General features: G+C 35.9%; 1 protein-coding gene across 4 annotated transcripts in view; it reads left to right on the top strand.

Moving 5' to 3' along the window:
* AP3B1 (adaptor related protein complex 3 subunit beta 1) overlaps positions 1-27,726 on the top strand; it is a 284,409-nt gene that overhangs the window by 198,689 nt on the left and 57,994 nt on the right. For all 4 annotated transcript variants that reach the window (XM_059418118.1, XM_059418119.1, XM_059418117.1 and 1 more), the window contains one exon: positions 17,009-17,115. In XM_059418118.1, the coding sequence (XP_059274101.1) occupies positions 17,009-17,115 (107 nt within the window). The remainder of the gene's footprint in view (positions 1-17,008; positions 17,116-27,726) is intronic.

The following is a 27,726-nucleotide window of genomic DNA, read 5'->3' as shown; positions in this document are numbered from 1 at the left end:
ATATATTTTTATCCCCAGGGATACAGGTCTGTGAATCACCAGGTTTAACACTTCACAGCACTCACCAAAGCACATACCCTCCCCAATGTCCATAACCCCACCCCCCCTTCTCCCAACCCCCCTCTCCCCCAGCAACCCTCAGTTTGTTTTGTGAGATTAAGAGTCACTTATGGTTTGTCTCCCTCCCAATCCCATCTTGTTTCATTTATTCTTCTCCTACCCACTTAAGTCCCCATGTTGCCTCACCACTTCCTCGTATCAGGGAGATCATATGATAGTTGTCTTTCTCTGCTTGACTTATTTCACTAAGCATGATACACTCTAGTTCCATCCATGTTGTCGCAAATGGCAAGATTTCATTTCTTTTGATGGCTGCATAGTATTCCATTGTGTATATATACCACATCTTCTTGATCCATTCATCTGTTGATGGACATCTAGGTTCTTTCCATAGTTTGGCTATTGTGGACATTGCTGCTATAAACATTCGGGTGCACATGCCCCTTCGGACACTATGCTTGTATCTTTAGGGTAAACACCCATAGGGCAGTGCTATTTTCAACATTTTGAGGAACCTCCATGCTGTTTTCCAGAGTGGTTGCACCAGCTTGCATTCCCACCAACAGTGTAGGAGCGTTCCCCTTTCTCTGCATCCTTGCCAGCATCTGTCATTTCCTGACTTGTTAATTTTAGCCATTCTGACTGGTGTGAGGTGATATCTCATTGTGGTTTTGATTTGTATTTCCCTGATGCCGAGTGATATGGAGCACTTTTTCATGTGTCTGCTGGCCATCTGAATGTCTTCTTTGCAGAAATGTCTGTTCATGTCCTCTGCCCATTTCTTGATTGGATTATTTGTTCATTGGGTGTTGAGTTTGCTAAGTTCTTTATAGATTTTGGACACTAGTCCTTTATCTGATATGTCGTTTGCAAATATCTTTTCCCATTCTGTCAGTTGTCTTTTGGTTTTGTTAACTGTTTCCTTTGCTGTGCAAAAGCTTTTGATCTTGATAAAATCCGAATAGTTCATTTTTGCCCTTGCTTCCCTAGCCTTTGGGGATATTCCTAGGAAGATGTTGCTGCGGCTGAGGTCGAAGAGGTTGCTGCCTGTGTTCTCCTCAAGGATTTTGATGGATTCCTTTCTCACATTGAGGTCTTTCATCCATATGAGTCTGTTTTTGTGTGTGGTGTAAGGAAATGGTCCAGTTTCATTCTTCTGCATGTGGCTGTCCAATTTTCCCAACACCATTTATTGAAGAGGCTGTCTTTTTTCCATTGGACATTCTTTCCTGCTTTGTCGAAGATTAGTTGACCATAGAGTTGAGGGTCTATTTCAGGGCTTTCTATTTTGTTCCATTGATCTATGTGTCTGTTTTTGTGCCAGTACCATGCTGTCTTGATGATGACAGCTTTGTAATAGAGCTTGAAGTCCAGAATTGTGATGCCACCAATGTTGTTCTTTTTCAATATTCCTTTGGCAATTCGAGGTCTTTTCTGGTTCCATATAAATTTTAGGATTATTTGTTCCATTTCTTTGAAAAAGATAGATGGTACTTTGATAGGAATTGCATTAAATGTGTAGATTGCTTTGGGTAGCATAGACATTTTCACAATATTTATTCTTCCAATCCAGGAGCATGGAACATTTTTCCATTTCTTTGTGTCTTCCTCAGTGTCTTTCATGAGTACTTTATAGTCTTCTGAGTATAGATTCTGTGCCTCTTTGGTTAGGTTTATTCCTAGGTATCTTATGGTTTTGGGTGCAATTGTAAATGGGATTGACTCCTTAATTTCTCTTTTTTCTGTCTTGTTGTTGGTGTAGAGAAATGCAACTGATTTCTGTGCATTGATTTCATATCCTGACACTTTACTGAATTCCTGTACAATTTCTAGCAGTTTTGGAGTGGAGTCTTTTGGGTTTTCCATATATAGTATCATATCATCTGCGAAGAGTGATAGTTTGACTTCTTCTTTGCCAATTTGGATGCCTTTAATTTCCTTTTGTTGTCTGATTGCTGAGGCTAGGACTTCTAGTACTATGTTGAATAGCAGTGGTGATAATGGACATCCCTGCCGTGTTCCTGACCTTAGCGGAAAAGCTTTCAGTTTTTCTCCATTGAGAATGATAATTGCAGTGGGTTTTTCATATATGGATTTGATAGTATTGAGGAATGTGCCCTCTATCCCTACACTTTGAAGAGTTTTGATCAAGAAGGGATGCTGTACTTTGTCCAATAGTTTTTCAGCATCTATTGAGAGTATCATATAGTTCTTGTTCTTTCTTTTATTGATGTGTTGTATCACATTGACTGATTTGCGGATGTTGAACCAACCTTGCAGCCCTGGAATAAATCCCACTTGGTTGTGGTGAATAATCCTTTTAATGTACTGTTGAATCCTATTGGCTAGTATTTTGGTGAGAATTTTCGCATCTGTGTTCATCAAGGATATTGGTCTATAGCTCTCTTTTTTGGTGGGATCCTTGTCTGGTTTTGGGATCAAGATGATAAAATGAATTTGGAAGTTTTCCTTCCATTTCTATTTTTTGGAACAGTTTCAGGAGAATAGGAATTAGTTCTTCTTTAAATGTTTGGTAGAATTCCCCCGGGAAGCCGTCTGGCCCTGGGCTTTTGTTTGGAGATTTTTAATGATTGTTTCAATCTCCTTACTGGTTATGGGTCTTTTCAGGCGTTCTATTTCTTCCTGGTTCAGTTGTGGTAGTTTATATGTTTCTAGGAATGCATCCATTTCTTCCAGATTGTCAAATTTGTTGGCGTAGAGTTATTCATTGTATGTTCTTATAATAGTTTTTATTTCTTTGGTGTTAGTTGTGATCTCTCCTCTTTCATTCATGATTTTATTTATTTGGGTCCTTTCTCTCTCTCTTTTTTTTTTTGATAAGTCTGGCCAGGGGTTTATCAATTTTATTAATTCTTTCAAAAAACCAGCTCCTAGTTTCGTTGATTTGTTCTGTTGTTTTTTTGGTTTCTGTTTCATTGATTTCTGCTCTGATCTTTATGATTTCTCTTCTCCATCTGGGCTTAGGGTTTCTTTCTTGTTCTTTCTCTAGTTCCTTTAGGTGTAGGGTTAGGTTGTGTAGCCGAGACCTTTCTTGTTTCTTGAGAAAGGCTTGTACCGCTATATATTTTCCTCTCAGGACTGCCTTTGTTGTGTCCCACAGATTTTGAACTGTTGTGTTTTCATTATCATTTGTTTCCATGATTTTTTTTCAATTCTTCTTTAATTTCCCGGTTGACCCATTCATTCTTTCGAAGGATGCTGTTTAGTCTCCATGTATTTGGGTTCTTTCCAAACTTCCTCTTTTGGTTGAGTGCTAGCTTCAGAGCATTGTAGTCTGAAAATATGCAGGGAATGATCCCAATCTTTTGATACGGGTTGAATCCTGATTTAGGACGGAGGATGTGATCTATTCTGGAGAATGTTCCATGTGCACTAGAGAAGAATGTGTATTCTGTTGCTTTGGGATGAAATGTTCTGAATATATCTGTGATGTCCATCTGGTCCAGTGTGTCGTTTAAGGCCTTTATTTCCTTGTTGATCTTTTGCTTGGATGACCTGTCCATTTCAGTGAGGGAAGTGTTAAAGTCCCCTACTATTATTGTAGTTTTGTTGATGTGTTTCTTTGATTTTGTTATTAATTGGTTTATATAGTTGGCTGCTCCCACGTTGGGGGCATAGATATTTAAAATTGTTAGATCTTCTTGTTGGACAGACCCTTTGAGTATGACATAGTGTCCTTCCTCATCTCTTATTATATTCTTTGGCTTAAAATTTAATTGATCTGATATAAGGATTGCCACTCCTGCTTTCTTCTGTTGGCCATTAGCATGGTAAATTCTTTTCCACCCCCTCACTTTAAATCTGGTGGTGTTTTCGGGCTTAAAATGAGTTTCTTGTAGGCAACACGTAGATTTTTTTTTTTTTTTTTTTTTTTTTTTTTTTTAATCCATTCTGATACCCTCTGTCTTTTGATTCGGACATTTAGCCCATTAACATTCAGGGTAACTATTGAGAGATATGTATTTAGGGCCATTGTATTGCCTGTAAGGTGACTGTTACTGTATATGGACTCTGTTTCTTTCTGATCTACCATTTGTAGGCTCTCTCTTTGCTTAGAGGACCCCTTTCAATATTTCCTGTAGAGCTGGTTTGGTGTTTGCAAATTCTTTCTTTTTTTGTTTGTCCTGGAAGCTTTTAATCTCTCCTTCTATTTTCAATGATAGCCTAGCTGGATATAGTATTCTTGGCTGCATGTTTTTCTCGTTTAGTGCTCTGAAAATACCATGCCAGCTCTTTCTGACCTGCCAGGTCTCTGTGGATAAGTCTGCTGCCAATCTAATACTTTTACCATTGTATGTTACAGACTTCTTTTCCCAAACTGCTTTCAGGATTTTCTCTTTGTCAATAATACTTGTAAATTTTACTATTAGGTGATGGGGTGTGGGCCTATTCTTATTGATTTTGAGGGGCATTCTCTGCAACTCCGGAATTTTGATGCTCGTTCCCTTTGCCATATTGGGGAAATTCTCCCCAATAATTCTCTCCAGTATACCTTCTGCTCCCCTCTCTCTTTCTTCTTCTTCTGGAATCCCAATTATTCTAATGTTGTTTCTTCTTATGGTGTCACTTATCTCTTGAATTCTCCCCTCATGGTCCAGTAGCTGTTTGTCCCTCTCTTGCTCAGCTTCTTTATTCTCTGTCATTTGGTCTTCTATATCGCTAATTCTTTCTTCTGCCTCATTTATCCTATTTAGCAGTGAGATCCTCCATTTTTTATTGCACTTCATTAATAGCTTTTTTTATTTCAATTTGGTTAGATTTTAGTTCTTTTATTTCTCCAGAAAGGGCTTTTATATCGCCCAGAGGGTTTCTCTAATATTGTCCATGCCTTTTTCTAGCCCGGCTAGAACCTTGAGAATTGTCATTCTGAACTCTAGATCTGCCATATTACCAATGTCTTTAGTGATTAGGTCCCTAGCCTTCGGTACTGCCTCTTTTTCTTTTTTTTTTGTGGAGAATTTTTCCGCCTTGTCATTTTGTCCAGATAAGAGTATATGAAGGAGCAAGTAAAATACTAAAAGGGTGGCAACAACCCCAGGAAAATATGCTTTAACCAAATCAGAAGAGATCCCAAATCGTGAGGGCGGAGAGAGGGGATAAAAAGAAGTTCAAAAAGAAAGAAAGAAAAAAAAGAAAAAGAAAGAAAAGAGAAGAATTAAAAAAAAGAAAATGAATAGAGAAAAGTAGAAAAACGAAAAAATATATATACATTAGATAAACTAGTTAAAAAACGTTAAAAATAAAAGGGTAAAAGTTAAAAAAATTTTAGCAGGAGAAGAGAAAAAAATGAAAAAGAAAAAAATAGTAAATTAACGGCAAGTCTAAAGAATCATAGGGAGAAAGCCATGAGTTCCGTGCTTTGCTTTCTCCTCCTCTGGAATTCTGCTGCTCTCCTTGGTATTGAAACCACACTCCTTGTTAGGTAAACTTGGTCTTGGCTGGATTTCTTGTTGATCTTCTGGGGGAGGGGCCTGTTGTAGTGATTCTCAAGTGTCTTTGTCCCAGACGGAATTACACCGCCCTTACCAGGGGCTGAGCTGAGTAATCTGCTCGAGTTTGCTTTCAGGAGCTTTTGTTCCCTGAGCGCTTTTTGTAGAGTTCCGGAGGTCGGGAATACAAATGGCGGCCGCCTGGTCTCCGTCCTGGAGGATCTGAGAGCCCGGGGCCCCACTCCTCTGTGCGCCCTCAGAGAACAGCGTCCAGTTACTCCCGTCTTCCTGACATCTGGCCGTGCTCCAAGCTCACTGAGGCTGCGACTGGTTCAAGGTACCCCCGAGCTGTGAGCTCACTGTTGGCTCTGTCTCTGTAGCCAGCTTCCCCTTTCTAATACCCGTAAGCTCTGTGACACTCAGACACCCCCGATCCTTCTGTGACCCTGCGGGAACTGAGGCCACGCTGACCCTGCGTGGGCTTCGCCCCGGTTTAGCCTCTGGAGTGATGTCCCTCAGCGGAACAGACTTTTAAAAGTCCTGATTTTTTGCTTCGTTGCTCCGCCGCTTGCTGTGAGCCGCGCCCCGGGGTCTATCTTCCCATCGCTTTGGATTCACTTCTCTGCCAGTGCTGCCTTTCAGCAAGTGGTTGTTTTTCTGTTTCTAGAATTGCTGTTCTTCTTCTCTTCGATCTGCCGATGGATTTGTGGGTGTTTTCAATCTATAGATAAGCTATCTAGCTGATCTCCTGCTAGCTGAAGTAGTCTCAGCCTGCTACTTCTTTGCCATCTTAACTCCTCTCTCTCAAATTCTTAATATAGAGAAATTACAGGAAGTACTTAGCAAAAAGAAATTAAATGTAAAATTAGACCCTATGAACAATTGAAAGAAATGGATTCCAAGAAACACAACCTTCTAAGACTGAATCATGAAGAAATTAAAAATCTGAGTAGGCTAATTACAAGTAATGAAATTGAATCAGTAATTTTAAAACTCCCCAAAAATGAAAGTCCAGAATCAGGCAGCTTTACAGGTAAATTCTACCAAATATTTCAACAAGAGTTAGTACCTATCCTTCTCAAATTATTCCAAAACATTGACCAGGAAGGAATGCTACCAAACTTATTTTATAAGGCCAGTATTACCTTTATACCAAAACCAGGCAGAGATACCCTAAATACAAAAATTTGGGGCCAGTATCCACTGTGAATATACATGCAAAAATTCTCAACAAAATATTAGCAAACTCAGTTCAATAATACATTAAAAGGATCATATACCACGATTAAGCAGGATTTATTCCAGGGATGCAAGGATGGTTCTACATCGGCAGATAGTTTCACATGATACACTACATTAACAAAAAGGATAAAAATCATATGATCACCTCAGTAGATGCAGAAAAAGCATTTGATAAAATTCAGCATCCATTTATGATTAAAAATTCTTAACAGAGTGGGTATAGAAGGAATGTACCCCGACATAATAAAAGCTGTATCTGACAGACCTACTGTTAACATCATTTGCAACTTTTGAGAAACTTAAAGCTTTTCCTCTAAGATTAGGAACAAGACAAATATGCCCACTTTTGCCAATTTTTCATCATTGTACTGAAAGCCTCAGCAGTCAGGCAGGAAAAAGAAATAGGAATCATCTAAATTTGAAAGGAAAAAGTGAAACCATATGCAGGTGATAGGATACTATATATAGAAAACCTAAAGACTCCACCAAAAAAACTTTTAGAACTAATAAATGAATTGAGTAAAATCACTGGATATGAATTTAACACAGAGAAATTCATTGCATTTCTCTACATTAACAATGAGCTATCAGAATTTAAGAGAGCAATCCCATTTGTAAGTGCATAAAAAATAATAAAATACCTAGGAATAAATTTTTTTAAAGATTTAATTTATTTATTTGACAGAGACAGAGAGAGGCACAAGCAGGCAGAGGGAAAGAGAGAGCTGAAGGCAGCCCTTAACCAACTGAGCCACCCAGGCATCCTGGAATAAATTTAAGCCGGGAATAGAAAGACCTGTACTCTGAAAACTTTAAGACATTGGTGAAAGCAATTGAAGAAAACACAAATAAAACACAAATAAAAGAAAAGATATACCATGCTTATGGATTGGAAGAATTCATCTTGTTAAAAATGTTCATACTACCAAAAGTAATATATTGATTGAATAAATTCCCTGTCAAAATACCAATGACATTTTTTGCAGAAATAGAGCAAAGAATTTTGAACTTTGTATGAAACCACTGAAGATTCCAAGTTGCCAACGCACTTTTAAAAAAGAACAAAGCTGATGTCCATCAACAAATGAATGGATAAAGAAGATGTGGTGTGTATACATACAATGGAATATTACTCGGCCAACAAAAAGAATGAAATTTTGCCATTTGCCATGAGGCAGATGGAACTACAGGGTATTATGCTAAGCAAAATAAGTCAGTTAGAGAAAGACAAATACCATATGATTTCACTTTAATGTAGAATTTAAGAAACAAATGAACATGGGGAAGGGAAGGAAAAATAAAATTAGATAAAAACAGAGAGGGAGGCAAACCATAAGAGACTCTTAACTCTAGGGAATAAACTGAGGGTTGCTGAAGGGGAGATGGAAGGGTGGGGTAATTGGACGATGGGCACTGAGGAGGGCACTTAATGTGATAAGCACTAGGTGTTATATGCAACTGATGAATCACTAAATTCTTTCCTTGAAATTAATAACCTATATATTAACCAAACTTAATTTATATAAAAAAATTTTTTAAATAAAAAAGAAAACAAAGCTGGAGGCACTGTATTCCCTGATTTCAAAGTATTCTACAGAGCTGTAATAATCAAAACAGTGTAATACTGGTACAAAAGCAGAGACAGATCAGTAGGATAAAATACAGAACCCAGAAATAAACCCACGTGTATATGGCCAAGTAATGTAAGACAAAGGAGACATGAATATACATGGGAAGGGCAGTCTCTTCAATAAATGGTGTGGGAAAATTGGATAGCTACATGCCAAAGAATGAAACTGGACCACTATCTTATACCATATATGAAGTAAATTCAAAATGGATTCAAGACTTGAATGTAAGATCCAAACCATAAAACTCTTAGAAGAAAACATAAACAGTAGGGGCGCCTGGGTGGCTCAGTGGGTTAAGAAAACATAAACAGTAAGCTCTCCACACCAGTCTTAGTATTATTTTGGACCAGTCTCCTCAGATAAGGGCAACAAAAGCTAAAGTAAACAAATGACATTATTATCAAAAAAGCTTTAGCACTGGGACGCCTGGGTGGCTCAGTTGGTTAAGCAGCTGCCTTCGGCTCAGGTCATGATCCCAGCGTCCTGGGATCGAGTCCCACATTGGGCTCCTTGCTCAGCGGGGAGCCTGCTTCTCCCTCTGCCTCTGCCTGCCATTCTGTCTGCCTGTGCTCGCTCTCTCCCCTTCTCTCTCTGTGATAAATAAATAAAATCTTTAAAAAAAAAAAAAAAAAAGCTTTAGCACAGAAACCATCAGCCAAGCGAAAAGACATTCTACTGAGTGGAAGAAGATGTTTGCAAAACATGCATCCAATGAGGGGTTAATATCTAAAATATATGAAGAACTTACCTGTCTTAGTGTTAAAAGAAACAACCTGATTGGAGCACCTGGGTGGCTCATTCAGTTAAGCTTCCAGCTCTTGATTTCACCTCAGGTCATGATCTCATGGGTCATGAGCTCTGCCTCAGTCTCCATGCTCATCAAGGAGTCTGCTTGAAGATTCATTCCCTTTGTCCCTCCCCCAACTCACGTGCACACTCTCTCTCTCTCTCTCAAATAAATCTTAAAAAAAAAGAAGAAGAAGAAGAAACAACCTGATTAGAAAATGGGCTGAAGACTTATATAGACATTTTTCCAAATAAGTTACACAGATGACCAACAGACACATGAAAAGGTGTTCATCATCACTTATTAAAAGCAAATCAAAACTGCAATGAGATATCACCTCACACCTGTCAGAATGGCTAAAATGAAAAACACAAGAAACAACAAAGTGTTAGTGAGGATGTGGAGTAAAACAAACCCGCATGCACTCTTGGTAGAAATGCAAACTGGTATAGCCACTCTGGAAAATAGTATGGAGCTTCTTCAAAAAATTAAAAATAGAACTACCCTATGATCCAGCAATCCTGCTAGTAGGTATTTACCCAGATAAAACAAAAACACTAATTCAGAGGGATCCATGTACCCCTGCTTATAGTAGCATTATTTACAATAGCCAAATTATGGAAGCCACTCAAGTGTCCATTGATTGATGAATGGAGAAAGAAGATGTGGTATATATGTGTACACACACACACAACACACACAGAGGAATATTATTCAGCCATAAATAAAAACAAAATTTTGCCATTTTCAACAACATGGCTGGAGCTGGAGAATATAATGCTAAGTGAAATAAGACATTCAGAGAAAGAAATACCATATGATTTCACTCATATATAGAATTTGAAAAACAAATTAGCAAAGGGGAAAAAAAAGAGAGACCAAGAAACAGACCCTCAACTAGAGAGAACAAACTGATGGTTATCAGAGGGGAGGTGGCTGGGAGGATGGGTAAAATAAGCGTTGAGGATTAAGAGTGCACTTGTAGTGATGAGTGCTGGTGATTACAATAAAAACTTTAGAAGAATTAATTGGTTTCAAGTAAAACAAACCAAAAAACCTACAATGAACTATTACCTGACACTTGTCAGATTAGCTCTTATTTAAAAGAAAAAATAACAAGTATTGGTGAAGAAGTAAGGCAAGGGAATCCTCATACACTGTTCATAGATATATATATTGGTACAACCATTACGGTAAACAGTATGAAAATTCTTCAAAAACTTAAAAATAAAAATACCGTATTATCTAGCAGTCATAGATTTGGGTATTTATCTAAAAATATATGCATCCCTGTGTTATTTGCAGACTTATTTGCATTAGCCAAGCTATGGAAGCAACTTAACGGTCCACTGATAGATAAATGGATATAGAAGAAGTGATGTGATATACACATGCACATACACACTCAGCTATAAAAAAATGAAATATATACACTTGAATAAAATAAAGTTCAAGTCAAATTTGCATCATTTTTTGCTATTGGCAGAGATTTACAGATTTACATCATTTTTTACCTATTGGCAATGATTTTAAAGCAACATCCAGTGTTGCTAAGGTTTGGAGAAACAGGCACCCTGCACATGTTTTTGATAGAAATAAAAATAGGTGAAGCTTTTAGAGTCATATTAGCAATATTTGTCAAAACTCAAGTTGCACACACCCTTTGATATAGCAATTCTTTTCTAGGAATTTATCCTACAGACAAAATAGGAAAATCCGGGAGTGCCTGGGTGGCTCAGTGGTTGAGCCTCTGCCTTCAGCTCAGGTCATGATCTCAGGGTCGTGTGATCGAGCCCCTCATCGGGCTGTCTGCTCAGCACGGAGCCTTCTTCCCCCTCTCTCTGTCTGCCTCTCTGCCTACTTGTGATCTCTGTCTGTCAAATAAATAAATAAAATCTTTAAAAAAAAAAAGGAAAATCTGATATTACTCCTTTCTTTTTTTAGATCTTTTCATTTAATGTCTTAATTTTATAGTTAAAGTTCGTATTTTTAGGTTTCTAAGACCTTTGGGTCATCTGACTCCTCCCTACGTCTTATTCACTGTACTCCTTTGCATTTCCAAAATATACCAGTCTCATTCCTCTGCATTTCCTGGCAGTGAAGGAAAAATTGAAACATGGAAAATGATATAATTTTTATTAATTGATTATTTTTTAAAGTATGTTTTTATATGTAGAAGCAAAGTTTTCTTAATCACTAAGTTTTAAGAATTTAAGCATAAGATTTTTTTTTTTCAGATTCACTTCACTTTTATTGTGAACAAACAAAATTTCAGTTCAGTACAGCTAAGCTTTAGAATTGATAGAGAAATTTTTCCAGAATTACTCTTAGGTCACAAATAACTACTGTCCCACATAAAGGGGAAAAATCCTACACAGTCAAGGAAAAGGTATCCTGTGTATTGTTTCCATTTGCATGAGCTTATGCATTCTCAAATTTTGTCTGATTTTTTATCCACCACTTATCAATGGATTTATTCAGTCTCTCAGAGAGAATCATACCGATTAATGATAGCATCCAGAACACATGGTTCATTGTGGATACAGGTTCATGATGAATACTGTTACTGTAAAAATACTTGGGATTTTTTTTACTTGGAATGAAATTTCATCCTAACTTAAATTTTAACTCAACATAGGGTATATTTCTGTTTGTTTTTAATACCTGAGAACTATTTAAAACATTTTTATTCTGCTTTTGTCAGAAATGACACTTAAGGCCTCCCTCTCTTTTTAACAAGTCAGTTCAGCAAATATTTGCAGATTGTCTGATAAGTTTAAGGGTACTTTGTTACATACCCCTTTTTGTTGGCTGGAACCAGTAAATTAGTCCTTTTATTCCAGGGACTAATATCTAGTCTAGGGCACAGATACCTGAACAGTAGAGGCACAAAGTGTCAATGAATGAGGAGGGAGACAAAAACCAATTAAAAAACTATAAAGGCCTTGTGGAAGAACTGATCTGAGCTTAGTGATAAAGATAAATGGAGTATACAGGAGAAAAGCTTTGTTGACAATGGTTCTTAAGATACGGACTTCATTTCTGCTGCTTATTAGCCTACAGTAGTTCTCCATTGTCCATGGTAAACAGTTTGTGGATCAGAAAGTAAAGGGTCACTCTCCAGTAGCTTGAGTTCTCGGCTGTGAGAATTAGATTAATTTTGAAAGAGGGTCAGAAACATTCCTTTAGTTTTATCTAAAAGGCACATCATAATCCACAGTTATCTATTCCCTATACGAAGAAAACTTCTAGTATTGAATTTATCTATGTCTTCATTCAGAAAACATTTATTGAATGCTTGCTCTGATACAAGTAATCTGCTACATGCTGGAGATTCTAAATGCATACATTTTCCCTACCCAGGGAATTCTGTTTCTTGAGAACCATTACAGTTTGAAAGTTCCTTGGCTATTTTATATTTCTGCAAGCGAAGAGATCTTTTAGTACTCCATACCATGTGATCTTGGTAGGAGGATCATAAAGCAACAATCACACTCCAGTGTTTTTTTTATAAGAAATATATACCTATGTAATTATACTATTGGTACAACTAACTCTTCTTAAAATTTTATCAGCAACCAGTAATGATGCTCCAGATAAGCCTTATGATCTGTGATATCATATTGATGAATAAATTGTAGTAGAGGCATTGGAGTGGAGTGGCTAAGAGGACAATGGAGCTGGAGTGTCTGAGTTTAAATCTCATGCTGTTCTTGTTTTTTTAAGATTTTTTTTATTTGAAAAAGAGCACAGAGCGAGAGAGATAGCATGGCGGTAGGAGGGTACAGAGGGAGAGGGAGAAGCAGACTCCCTCCTGAGCAAGGGGCCCGACCCAGATCCCAGGACCCTGGATCATGACCTATGCCAAAGGTAGACACTTAACTGACTCAGTCACCCAGGTGCTCTTGTCCTTCTAATTACGGAGCTGGGTAATCTTGGACAAGTTACTTAATCTCTTTGTGCTTTTGCTTTAATCTATAAAATAGGGATAATAGTAAAACTTTTAGGAGACATAAATGGATTAAATGAGTTGATAAATGTAAAAGCACTTAAAACTCTGCTGGGCACATGATAAGCATTATATAAGGGTGTTATCTGTGATGGAGATGCAGCAGCAAGGAATTACATTTAACTGTTTAAATAACTTCATATTAAACCAGTATATATTAAAACTTTGATGTATCATTAAGTTTTGAGGCAAAAGTTTGATCAGAAGAGTAATTGTATAATTATTTTATAATTAAATATATAGTTGACCCTTGAACAATGTTTGGGTTAAGGGGCACTAACAACCACCTGTCACTTTTGACTCCCCCAAAATTTAACTATTAATAGCCTACTGTTAACTGGAAGCCTTACTGATAGTGTAAACAGCCAATTACACATATTTTGTATGTTATATGTATTATATAACATTATTAAAATAAAAACAAATGGTATTAAGAAGATCATAAGGAAGAGAAAATACATTTTTAGCATTATACTTAAAAAAAAAAATCTGTCCATAAGTGGACCTGCACAATTCAAACCTGTGTTGTTCAAGTGTCAATTGTACTTTAGTAAAGAAAGAAGTGTTTCTTAGAAAGTTTTAAAAATAAAAAGAAGAGGGCGCCTGGGTGGCTCAGTGGGTTAAGCTGCTGCCTTCGGCTCGGGTCATGATCTCAGAGTCCTGGGATCGAGTCCCGCATCAGGCTCTCTGCTCAGCAGGGAGCCTGCTTCCCTCTCTCTCTCTCTGCCTGCTTCTCTATCTACTTGTGATTTCTCTCTGTCAAATAAATAAATAAAATCTTTAAAAAAATAAAAATAAAAAGAAGAAAATGGATTTGTAATCCAAATATCTTGGGTTTACCATCTGGCATGCCAGTTCAGATCTTTTCATATGCAAATCCCCTCTGCCCCTAAGTGTGATCATAGTGGGATACTCTTATCATTTACTTCTCTATTAATCATACACATTCCTTGCCCTGCCATAGATGTTCTTTAACAGTTTCATTTTTTAATGACTTCATGGTTATCTTTTATATTGTTGTAATAAATTATATTTAACAGTTTTACTATTATTGGAAATTTAACTTGTTTTCATTTTTTTGTCTTCATCATTAGTGAAGCAATACACATCATAAGTATATTATTTCATTATCTCCCCAACTGTTTCATTAAGATAAATCCCCAGGAATAGAATTGCTGGGGCAAAGGCTTTGAAGAATTTAGTTGTCTAAGATTGCCTTTCCCAAAGCTTGTACCAGCTTACATAGTATTAGTATGAGAGTACTGATTCCTGATACACTTACTGATGCTGAATCTAAAAATTGCCTTTGCCAAGTCAGTGGGTAGAAATGATACCTGGTTTTCATTTGTATGCCAGGTTATTTTTTTTTTAACTAGTAGAATTATTTTTTTAATGCATTAATTAAATACTTAAACATAGTCAGCTAACCTCAGAATCCATTTTTGGATAAATTTTCAGTGCAAGCTTCTATCTTGCCAGACCTGGAAACAGATGTATAGTCATTTCTTTAGTACCTAAACCTTATCCTGAAATGATATTAAAAGTCTCTTCCTTTTTTTTTTTTTTTTCCTTAAGTCAAACTTTAGTGTGAATTTTCCTCTGGCTTTTGATGTCTTTTTTCCTCTGTGTGTCTTTAAGCCAAGCCATAGTTGAAATCAGAGGCTTTCTTACTCAATATTTTTCCTTACATGGGTATCTAATATTTTGGATGGATGGACAAATATTTAGAACCTACCAAAAAAGTGACTTTTGGAAATGCAACATATTGATCCAAGATAAAAGAACCAGTTCCTGGTCCCACAGTGGTTCTTCCATTCACTTGTTCTGTGATATTTCCAAGACATAATCTCCCTGTGCCTCAGTTTACAGTGTCTTTAATATAAATTTTTTTTCTACCTCACCTTTTGTTTTTAGCCCTTTTCATGTCATGCCTGAATTATTGTATTCCTCCTCCTGCCAACCTGATTGCTCCTCCTTTGATTTTTGTCCCTTATACTGATAAGGAGCAGTACATATATTGTTGCTCTTTTCAGTATTTTTAACAGCTCCCTTTGTTGTAGAGGATAAAAATAACTTCCTCAGTTTTCCACGTTCCCACCTCTCAGCCTCTGTTCGCAGTAATATCTCACCTACTAAGTCACCAGGTTCTTCTTTGCTCTTATTTAAAGTCTGCCCTTACTTAAAAACTGAGCTTCATTTCCTCCCATTCGTAAGGTCTTCCTTTACCACCATATCCCCATTGGTCCCCCCACCCCCAAATCCCTGTGACACTTGCTAACTGTATGTTGGTTTTCAACGTAGATCTGAGGAAGCCTGGGGATTTGTAGCAGTGTTTCAGGCACACTGAAGGAGCAAGGAAGAAAGCAAGGGCTCCATTCCCTCTTCCACCCAGTCTCCACTCTGCTTTTTCTATTATCTATGGTGAAATTTTATTTCAGACTTCTTTGAAAATTTTCTTTTTCGGGCAATATCATTTTTTTATTCCTAACTTTCTGAATTATTTTTTCTGCCTAACTACAGGGTATTGTGAGACTAAATGGGAAAAAGATAGTTTGAAAAGTCCTGTTAAATAAATGTTACTTCCTTTATGCTCTTATTTTGAAGTGCGTTTGTTGAAAGATAAAACTCATTCCACATTTTTAGTTTTTTTCACTCAACAGTCAAGCAGTTTCTAAGCACTAAAAATTAATGCATTAGCAGACTAGTAGAAATAAAAAATAAAAAGACACAGATTTGTATTAGAAGAGAGGTATGGTTGTAGAAGCATGTCCAAGTTTATCTGTAGAACAAAGAAGGCAATTTAGAAGCTGTGTTTTGTTGAGTCAGCTTGTGCTTTCCTTCCAAGCGGTACCATAATGTGTAGCAGTTACAAGGTAAACAAGGCAGAGAAGAACCTTCCAGGTAAAGAGAATAGAAGATATTGGGAACAAGATACTGGAAACTATTAATCGGTAGAGCCTGAAGATAGGAGTTGCCAATAAAATTAGAGATAGATCTTCTACCCAGTATGATACCAACTGGCCACACATAGCTCTTACATTTAAATTTAAGTTAATTAAACTGTGAAGTACAATTCTTTAGTCATACTAGCCATATTTCAAGAGTACATTAGGTTTATGTGCTAGTGGCTACTATAATGGACAGTGCCAAGCTAGAGCATAGAGAACCTTGTGCACTTTGTTAAGGAATTGGACTTCTATCTTGTAGGTACTTGTGAGCCTCTGAAGAATCTTAAGCAGGGGAGGATGAGATCTGTACTTTTTCAAAAATTTTCAGATTTTCACCTGCATGATCTCGTGTACATAGTGGTTTTAGAATAAAAAATTTCTATCTGGTACATAGCTTTTGCTGACAAAGTATAAGTAGAAGGGAGTTAGGACCCTGTAATTACCCCTGTAATTATTATAGTGGAGAATAAAACAGAGAACGGATATAAATACCCTTTTGAGACTTCTGATTCTGCTGGAGAACTCTTGAAAGCTGTTGTTCTTTATATTAGCTGGGGAAAAAATGTTTCTTTACCTTTTTTTTTAGTTTTAGTGAGGTTACTGGGTGATAATGTTAGTGATAACATTATATGATAAAATTTTCAAAAATTATTACTCAAAGTATTTGTACCATTATATTTTGTTATAGGAGTTGCCAGTGAAAGCTAAGACTAATAACTGCCATGACTTGATAATAACTAAGTCAAGATGTTAAATAGAATTGTCATAGATTTATTAATCAAAGTAATTTAATTAGATTTACTAACAAAATAAAAATGTTGCTTTTAATAATATGAATTAAATTTTCATGCACATTTGCTAATTTGGGCCTTTTCCTACAGTTAACCCGGTATCCACTCCAGTTGCATTTCCCACGCCAGCTCTTTCTCCAAGCTTGATAGCTGATCTTGAAGGTTTAAACTTATCAACTTCTTCATCAGTCATCAGTGTAAGTAATTTTCAAAATATATTAGCTCGGTTTTCATGTGATTCCATTGCATCATTCTTATCAAAATGTAAATAATCGAAGTAGATTCTTAGTCTTGAACAGTTTCTCTTGTAAACAAGTTCAATTCAGATCTCATCTTTTAATTTTATAAATATTTTTAAAAATTTGCTCTACCCAAACCATTATCCTCACAATTGACTTCGACTTATTATCCACATTTAATTATCATGTACATTTTTCTCTGGCACTCTTACATATATATAACATACAGCGTTCTTTGCCACAGTGGGTTCATTTATATACATAAATTCTGCCATAAACAATTGTTGTCTACATTAATAGACTTAAATTCCCACAGTCATTGTATTTCTATTACACTGTTCTTATACCATAGGCTCTTAAAAATACCTGTTTTCATTTTAAAATTCAAGGTTGTGTTTCTCTTTTATCTTTATATGCTTATTTACATGCCTTCATATCCATAAAAAAATTATTTAATGTTACTTCCAGGGTATGGCTTGAAGTGAGGCCAGAGGCCAGCCTGTCTCAAAATAATGCCAAAACCATCAGCCTGTCGTAATATCTGAAACTGCAATAACTTTTTCTCTGTTAGCATATTATATCTACTAACCTTTCACTCTAAATCAGGCATGCTGCCTACAGCGTAAAATCTGTTGATATGCTTGACCTCCTGCTAATTTGTTGTCAGAAACCTGACAAAGTAAGAGACAAAATAGTAAGTTCTGATGTGGACACAAGGTAGCTTGAATAGATCTGGTGTATCACTGGTTCCCCTGGCTTAGTAATCTGAGCTCCTGGGGGCCATAGAGCTGGTTCTGCCAGAAGTGGGAAAGAGAAGTACTAATTCTTAAACATTTTTACAAAAAATTTCCCCATGAAAGCAAATGTGATATTAGGACCATTTGGTTTAGAATGAACAAGTGAAAACTATTAAGCTGAGCATGCTGTTTTAAGTTGTAGAATGCAGTTACCTCTAACTGCTCAGAAATGAGTAAGAATGATATCTAGGGTTTTAGTTTGCCATTCTTGTTGCTAAAAGAAAAGGCACATTGAAAGAGATGGAGGGAAGCAGTGAAAGAAGCAGTTGTCTTTATTATTTAAGTAATAAATATTTCTTGAGCATTTGGGTAGGCTGTAAAGAGAAAGTAGAAATCAAAAAATCTGTAGTAAAGCAGTTAGTCCTTGCGGGAAAAGGAAGGCCCTAAAAACTTGGGAGACAGTAAGGTAGTAGATTAATAACTCAGGCCTTGATATCAGATGATCAGGGTACAAATCTCTGCTTAGCTGCTTGCTAGCTATGTGTTTGGGCAGATTGGTATGTAACTTTTCTACACCTCACTTTCCTGTGGAGATAGTATATACCCTATAGGATTGTTATGACACTAATGAGATAATAGATGTATAGCTCTTAGAACAGTGACTGGCACATTGTCATCACTCAATAAATAATAACTAATATTTTTTAAAGTGATATGGTAATGCATCCTTAGTAGACTCCCATACCTTAATAGCTATAAGAAGAATGCAGTTGAGATTAGAAAAGCTTACAGGAAATTTTTATTCATCACAAAGTAGTTGAAGAACTCACCCTTTAATACTAAGAAAAATATTTATTGGGATGGTCTCTTGAAAGGAGAGGAAAGGCACTCCATCCAAAGAGCATAGAAAAAAAGGACTGTCAAATGGACAAAATGGGTAGAGGGGAATGGGAGATAAAGACTACCAGTTATGGAATAAGTAAGTCATGGGAATAAAAGGCACAGGATAAGGAATACAGTCAGTGATATTGTAATAGTGTTGCATGGTGACAGGTGGGATGAGTGTAGCATATAGTCAAGTTGAATCACTGTGTTGTATACCTGAAAGTATACTTGTGTGTCAACTATAATCAAAAAATTAAGAAAAAAAGACTGTCACATTCAGCTGAGTGAAGCAAAATCTCAAACTTACTTCCAAAAGCTAACAAAGTGATCAAACAAATAGTAGTAATAAGAATGGCAACCAGAATTCACCAGCAATAACAACTAAGGAGAGAATTAGAACTGAAAGAGAAAGATAACAACTTTGTAAAGTGGAGCCTATAGAAATAAATAGAATATTCTGATGCAAAATGGCATGGCTCCTAATCTCACCTCCAGTCCTCAAAACAGTACTTTAAAAAGATTAATGAAGCAAACTAATTTTTTCATTATGTATATGAGTTTAGAAAGAAGTAGACTAAAGACATCAGAAAAAATAGCAAGAAAAACCCTCAAAAATTACAATCCGCATGTAATGGTATGGGATCTCAACAAATAAAAGAGCCTTTTGGATTCTAAGATGAAATTCATAGATAAGAGTACATCCATAATTTTTAAAATCAACATGTTTCCCTTATTTTGAATAGAAGGAAGAAAGAGAACTTAAAGTAATAATTACACATTGCCATATAAATGCTTGTCCATGACTACACTAGAAATGTACTGAAGTACAGTTAAATGGTACTGGCACTGATACGAAGAACCACCATGAATGTGACGACTGTAAATGCAGACCAATATAGGTGTATTAGCAACTCAAATAGTGTGGGATGCGGTGTTGCCATCAGTAACATAATTTTCCAAAATGTTGAACAGTTTCTAGTAGTTACATTCCAAGTCCTAGCCTAGTTTATATGATTTCCTACTCTGTAGATGAATTTTATTTAAATTTATCTTCCTTATATATTTGGTAAAATAGGGGTTGATTTTATTTTTTTGAAATTACTAAAATATTTATAATGAAACCCAAAGAACAGTTCCTTTTCACACTAAGTATATTTCACTATTTTTCATAGTGAAATGAAAAATTTCACCATTTGTTCTAACCTTTTAAATTACATATTCAGAACACAGGGATTTTTAAACTTAATTCCTAGTGAATATCATTATCATTGTAAGGAAAAGCTTGGTTTGTCAAACTGTTCGATAAAGAAGATGTATAAACACAGTCTTTGTTCTAGTCTTACTTGAGATTAATTGGCAGTTGGCCAACAGATGGCTAAAAATGAAGAGACTTCATTTCGTACAGTAGTATGTCTGTGAACAAATTGTAAATTTTTTAGTGAATTACTAATTAATTTTTCTACCAGATTATCGTTAGGCTAAGAGTTTCTAAATTGTTACACATGAAGCCCCAGGAATTCAGCAGTCCTCAGAATGTTACAGCTTCTAGAGGGGATGAGAAAAAGTGAGATGAGGGAAAAGACAATTTGCATATAAGAATAAATTGTTCACCTCTGTAATTAGAAATGTTGGATTGAAAATTGGTCTTTTCTGCTTTAAATATTTTTTTGTATATTTGGGACAGAAAATGTTAAAGTGAGTTCAGCAGTTCAAGTTACCTCTGAAGACTTTTAATGGTATTTTTGTTTTTGGGGGGTCTTTTTGCTGATAAACATGAGTATGAAACCTTGTCTCATTCTTTGCACTTTTTATGTTTCTTTTCAAACTAGTTTTATAAGAAAATTTATTAATTTGCTTACTTAATATTTGAGCTTTCTATTTCTATGGAAAAATGACTTCTAAATTCAATCCCCCAAATCCTATGAAACCCGTGACAGAAGTATAGTATCTGTGGTTCTTTAGCACCTAATCACAAGTAGGAAGGTTTCTTTAGGGATATACTTTTCCAGAGTTCTGTTTTAAAATACCAAGAATTCATTTAGAAAGTCAGAGCAACATTTAGGGAATCCATTGAACTTGGAGCCCGAATACTTGATATCTGTCATTGGATGAGCTAGTTACTATCATCATGACTAGGGGCCGGTCATTGACTTGTATAAACTTTAATTTTTAATTTAAAAAATGGAGATAATACTTCCCCCAAACACTTAATTGTGTTTTCATGAAAAGTAAATAAAATAATGAGCCTGAAAATGTTTGAATTCTGTTCTGTGGCTATCTTGTGGAGTGAGAAGAGACAAATGAAGATGGAGTGCTAGGAAACATTGTGATATAAAGGCAACAGAGAAAAAGGCCAAGAAGATAAGTTAGCAAAGGAGGTGAATTGTGGATCACAGTATCAGGAAGCGCACAGATTAGGAAGGGAAACAGACAAATCATTTTATTGAAGTAAGTGTTACACTGGAGGCATAAATCTGCTTGAGTGCTACCAGTTGACCAAGATCTCTTAGAAAAGAATTTGTATATGTGACCTCGGAACTGAATCTGGAAGAATAGGAAGAGTTAGTCTAGGTGGCTGGAGTAGAATAAGAATGACGTGACGGACAGAGGAAGTAGGGTATGCAGAGCCTTGAGATGTGAGCTGACTTGGAATATTAGAGAAGCAGTAGTTAAGTGTGGCTAAAGTATAGCACAGATAGGTTGAATAACCCGAGTCTGATCTTGGAAAACTAAGTTGGTGACATACTGACATGGGAAAATTGTGGCAATGACTCCTTACCTTACTGCTTTCCAATCTTTTCATGTTATGGTACATACAGAAAAGTGATGATACGTGTAGTGTTCTCTGGGATAAACAGAGACTACTAAAGGAGGCAGGAGGTACCCAGCCTAGGGGCTCCAGCTACCACAGGCCCCACCTGGCCTTCCTGAGGGCTAATCATGGGGCAGCAGCACAGCACACTTCTAACCTATTTGTGGCACGTTAGTGAGGAAGCACTGACTTAGCTGCTGTAATATTAGTGATTTGATCTTCATGGATCACAGTCTCCAAGTGGAATTAACTCAGGAGGGTGCAGGAAGATTCATTTAAAAAGTGATCATTATAGAAAACAAGGCAGTAAATTGAGGGATGATAAGTAATTCCAAGAACAGTCCATGAAAGAGAAACCAGAATTGCAATAAGAGAAGCCCTATTTGATACAATATGCTACTTAGAGTTAGCCAGACTCCATCTTGTCCACTGCTCAATTGACCCAAGACTACTGAGGTCAACTGCAGGTTTAGGGTTTCCTGAAAGTACCCTCAGGTTGATAATTCACTTGGACACCCACAGAACTCAGGAAAGCACTATACTTAAGATTACAATCTTACTAAGATTGAGACCTCGGCTGAGATCAAGAATCACACTTGGGGAGCCTAGGTGGCTCAGTGGATTAAGCCTCTGCCTTTGGCTTAGGTCATGATCCCAGGGTCCTGGAATCGAGCCCCACACTGGGCTCTCTGCTCAGCAGGGAGTCAGCTTCCCCCTCTCTCTCTGCCTGCCTCTCTGCCTACTTGTGATCTCTGTCTGTCAAATAAATAAGTAGAATCTTAAAAAAAAAAAAAAAAATTACAATGTTATTGTAGCAATAGGTTATAAATTAGAACTAACCAAAGGAAGAAACAGATATCCTGAGTGGGTTTCAAATTCACAGGTTACCTACTGGCATCAACATATGGCAGTATGCACAGAGTATCCACTTAGCATACATTGTCTAGTGAATCACATCCTTGGCAACAGCCATCAGGTGTGGTCCCCCCAAAGTGCTGAATATTAAAAGACACTCCAAGGGTTTAGAGATTACCTACCTCTCAAGAGCTAAGACACAGTCCACATCTCTCTTTGAGAAGACCAAATTCTTTACTACACATATGCCAGTAAATGTTTCATTCATTGAACAAGTATTTGTTCAGGCCAGAATATAAGGCAGGTGCCAAAGATAACAGTAAACAAGTTGAGCTAGGTTTCTGCCCTCAGGGAGTTTACAGTTGAGAAAGGACATAATGAAAAATTTCCTCAAGGGTATATATTAATACCAGGTACTTTAATTGTATAACATAGTTTTGTCCATTTGGGAATTTCTGTAGATACAAGTTGTCTTTTTTTTTTTTTTTTGGTCATTATTTTTCTGATTTTACATTGGCTATGCTCCATAGTCCAACCTATCTCCATCTGTACTATTACAGCTAAAAATCTAGTGAGAGTTACTTTTGACATTTAACAGACTTTAAAATTTAGATATCTAAACTGCTTTTCCTCTTTGACAAGAAGTAGAAGGCTAATTTTCGCAGTCCATGCTGTTCACCATCTGCTTTCCTTAAATTGCCGCTGTGAAACATCACTCCCTCACTTAATGTTGGAATAAAGCCTCATGAGGCCTGGGTGAAGATAGTGGCAACAGTAGCATTAAACTAAGGTCTGTAGGTGTCTTTTTTTTTTTTTTTTTTTTTTTTTTTTTTTTTAAAGATTTTATCTATTCATTTGAGAGAGAGACAGTGAGAGAGAGCATGAGAGGTGAGAAGGTCAGAGGGAGAAGCAGACTCCCCATGGAGCCGGGAGCCTGATGCGGGACTCGATCCCGGGACTCCGGGACCGTGACCTGAGCCGAAGGCAGTTGCCTAACCAACTGAGCCACCCAGGCGCCCTGTAGGTGTCTTTATAGGTAGACAGCCTGGGGTTTACTGTGACCAGGAAAGAATGGCCTTGTTTGTCATTATGACCAAGAAACTATGTAACTGAAGTCCCCCCCCCCCCACCCCACCCAACCCTTCAAGGATTGTCAAGCTGAAGGGTAGGAATAAGGAATCCCATGTAATGCACTCTAATTAGGGCAGACAGAGTGAGGCAAAGAAAAGGCATTTTTAAAAAATACATAAACCAAACTCAGCATCTGAAGTGTTTATCATTAGTTCTGTTGATATCTAAGGAATATTTTAAAAATGGCTAGCAACTAAGCTTGTTTTTGTTGTTGACAGAGATTGGCAACTAATGAAGCTATAACTTTCCATGATTAGGGATGAGGGCCTGACCCTTTTTTTGTTATAGGATCTTAGTTGGAAAATAGAAAAGAGTAACTGTCAGACCTGCTTTTGGTGTTCAGGTTACAGTATCAGTTTTCAAACAATATGGAGAAAAAACAAACCATAATTCATGAAGCAGAATCTGGTTTACCCAGTGTGAAATTTACTAAACAGAATTGGGAATTATTAGGATAATTGCATATTGTAATGATGACAGTTGTAATTGAAGTTGATTTCTGTTTTTCTTAAGTGGACTTTTATCTTAAATAGATTTCTCTCTCTCTCTCTCTCTCTCTCTTTAATTAATGCTCGGTTAAGGCATTTTAGTTTTGTTTACCAGTCAGCTTGTCTTGGTCTGCTGGGGCACCAGTTTTCTTATTTGTCTGCAAGGACACAGTGCTTTAAGGGAGTCCTTATTGATACCAGCATTTACTAAGTCGTGCTCCAGACATTTCATGAATATGTGGTCTCATTCCCAAAACAAATAATATATATATGATAAAGTTTGTTGTCTAATATGGTGGAAGAACTTTATTTTAAAGAACATTTATCTTTTACATTTTAAACACTTGTGGTGTTTTCAAGCCCCAAGCTAAGAGATGAGTCCAGCTAAGACCAAATTATGTTGAGTTTAGAGGAGGAGGAAATTATAAGTCAAAATTAAAAATAATTTTGTCATTTTAAATTTGGGAAAAATCCTTTATTTGTTCTGATGAAACTGTCAGTAGCCATGGAACTGTGGTAAAAATAATGAAAAATCATTGGCCTGGGTCTGCTTAAATTGAAAACATTTTTTAATTAAAGTTTGACAGTGTTTTGTGCTTCTATTGCCTAGCCATGTCCCATCTTATTCTTTCATTCAGTTCTCCTCTGGATATGAGTTGCTTTAATTTTTAAATTAAACTTTAAAAGTGTGTCATACTACTGTCATACTACTACTTCATCTTTTTATTTCTGCACTACTTCAGAGGTCTCATAGTTAATACCAGACCATTATCAACTCTCCCTTTTCTACATTATTAAAAGGAACTGCTTTTTAAAAAGAGATTGTTACTAATTTTTAGTTGCAGGGTTTTTATTAGGAAATATTTTTTATTTGGCTTAAGTAAATACGTGCCAATCTGTAAGTCCTGACTAGTGGATAATACTTTTATAATGAATGCTTTGTCAATAACATAATAAAATTATCTACAATAAAAAAATCGATTATGTCAGATGCTAATTAATGAACTAGTAATGATTGTGGCCCAAAGAAAGCAGGCCACCCATCAAAATATAGAAAATGCATATATAAATCTGCCAGAAATTGAGGGATTAAAGAGGTGATAGTAAAGAAAGCTTTGGGCCTTTCTTTTCCTCTTTCTACTTTGTGGTGAGTAGTTCCTTTCATTTGCTATCAGCTTACTCTTTCTAGAGCTGAGGCAGTTCTCTGAATATCTACTGACTTCTTTTCTAAGATTATGGGTTCTAGCTTTTGTGTATTGTAATTAAATGGACTATAATAGTAAACAGTAAATTAGGTTTTTAAAATAGCAGTCATTTTAAAAATATTAAATCTTTTCTGGCTGTTTTTTATTTTACATATCCAGAAGTGATTGAACGTTGTGTTACTATCAACTGCTATGTTTCAAATTTTGTTGCTTGTGTTGAATTTGTGGTATTTGCAGCGAAATACACTTTTTTAAGCCTTACAGTATCTTAGATTATTATGTATCAGCCAATTGTGTATCAATTATATTTAATCATACATCAATCAAATTAACTTCTGTTACCTTTGTTCCCCTTTAAAAAGCTTGTCAAAAATTTTATAAACATAGGGTGGGGCATGATATAAAAATTTTATATAATATTATTAAATCTTTGAATAGCTAAACATGGAAAGTATTGTTGTGATGCTTAAATAAACTTTGTTTCTCTTCAGAGGACAAGAAAATGAATTAAACTATAGGGCACATGCCCAACTAATGCTAAAAAATTAATTTATTACTAGAGAGAAGAGTGCATGGAGTAAAAATAGATAAGTACAGTATATGACCCTAATATCAAAGAAAAGTAAAAGCCACTAATCTTAGAATATATCAGACACACTCTTATTTAAATCATTCAGGAATGTAATTAGAGATAGCTTTTATAGGCCTATCAATGAGGGTTATTTCTTTAAATTTACAGCTGTTCCACATTACTGAATATATAAGTATTTCCCCCAAATGTTGAATTAATAGTGAAGATATATTTTACAATTCTGCATGCACACACACACATAAACAATATATCAAAAAGTTTTCCTTTAAAATGCATAATTTAGATTAAGAGAGATGCCAACCAAATGTATATCTTCTTTGAACCCTTATTCAAGCAAACCAGCTTTAAAAAGACATGTATGATAGTCAAGGATATGTGAACACTATATTTTACATGATATTAAGGGGAATTACTTTTTAATGTAATAACAATTACGAAGTTTCTTTTAAGAGTCCTTATCTGTTAGATGAACTAACCAAATTGTTTCTTGATGAAATTAGATCATATCTGAAATTTGCTTTTAAATAATTCAGAAATTGAGTAAGGTGTTGGATTGTAGTTTGGACAAATGTTGAAAATTTTTTAAACCTACTTATGAGTTATGAGCTTTTCATTATATTTTTCTTTTTTTCTACTTTTGTATGCATTTCAGAGTTTTCATAATAAAATGTTTCTTAAAATACATAATTTCAGAAATTCATTTATTACCCATTTTCACTGAAGTTTTAGCATCCATGCTCCATAGAATGTGTAACCTGGCAAAGTTATCTTGTAAATTTAAACTAGTATATCAAAATTTGACTTCAGTTCCAGTTGTCATCTATGAGATTAGAAGACTGTAATAGATTGTCTTTTTTGTCTTTTTAAGGTCCCTTCCAATGCTAAATATCTTGAAGTCTGTGGGAAATTAAATGGAGAGATGCTAATGACTTTAGTAAAATCATTGTCAGCATAAGGGAAAGGTGCCTTATCTTTTATATTAGAGATGTATTTTAGATCTAATAAGACTTAATCTCTGAGTCTCTGGAAGATAAGACAGGTCCTGTTTACCACCTTTTCAATACCCAGTGCTTGATACATAATAGGTGCTCATCAAAAGTGTGTTAAATGAATGAAATTAATCTTTTCCTGTTTTCTGGCTTACTCATGATGGAATCCATTCCCAGTGATGTCAGTTTGAGGACTATATTATTAATATGTTATTTTGTTACATTACTGAGGAAACTGTTCCTATCCATCACATAACTGAAAGGTAGTTGTACTCCTCACATGTCTTCATAGTCTTTAGCATGTAGCATTTAAGACAATAAAATGGAGAATTAAGTTACTGCTTTAAATTACTGGACTGAACGTATTTTAATTACCCATTCTTTATATTTCTTAAATGCTGTCTTCCTTTGGCTAAAAATAAAGCATGGTAAACTGAGAACCTAAAAATATCATTTCTATTTTATGTTCCTGTCAATAGAACAGATCTCCTAAAAATTTAAAGCACATCTTTCTAAGGTAACATTTACCTCCTCACATCTTTAGCAGCTATCAGACATGACATGGGACATATTCATTGACCCTAAAAATTTTCATCAGAATCATGCACTGAAAGGGGGCAGCCCCAGCTAGACAAGAGGCTCATTTCAATTTTAACGGCTGTAATTAAAGGTTAATTTACTGAGTCAGGATTAACGAGGAAAGTACAAATGATAGGCAAGCAGCTGCCTTTATAATACAAGATTAGAACAATGCAATTACAATAAGAATTAGAAAAAATCAACTTCCAGAAAGGGTCCTTTAATGAACGAATTAAATTGTGATCTCTAAACATGAATAGTAAGATAGTACTTCTTACAGAACCCTATAAGATGAT

This window comes from Mustela nigripes, chromosome 12 (genome assembly GCF_022355385.1).
Source record: "Mustela nigripes isolate SB6536 chromosome 12, MUSNIG.SB6536, whole genome shotgun sequence".
Taxonomy (NCBI): domain Eukaryota; kingdom Metazoa; phylum Chordata; class Mammalia; order Carnivora; family Mustelidae; genus Mustela; species Mustela nigripes.
This window is presented reverse-complemented; position numbering and strand designations above follow the sequence as displayed.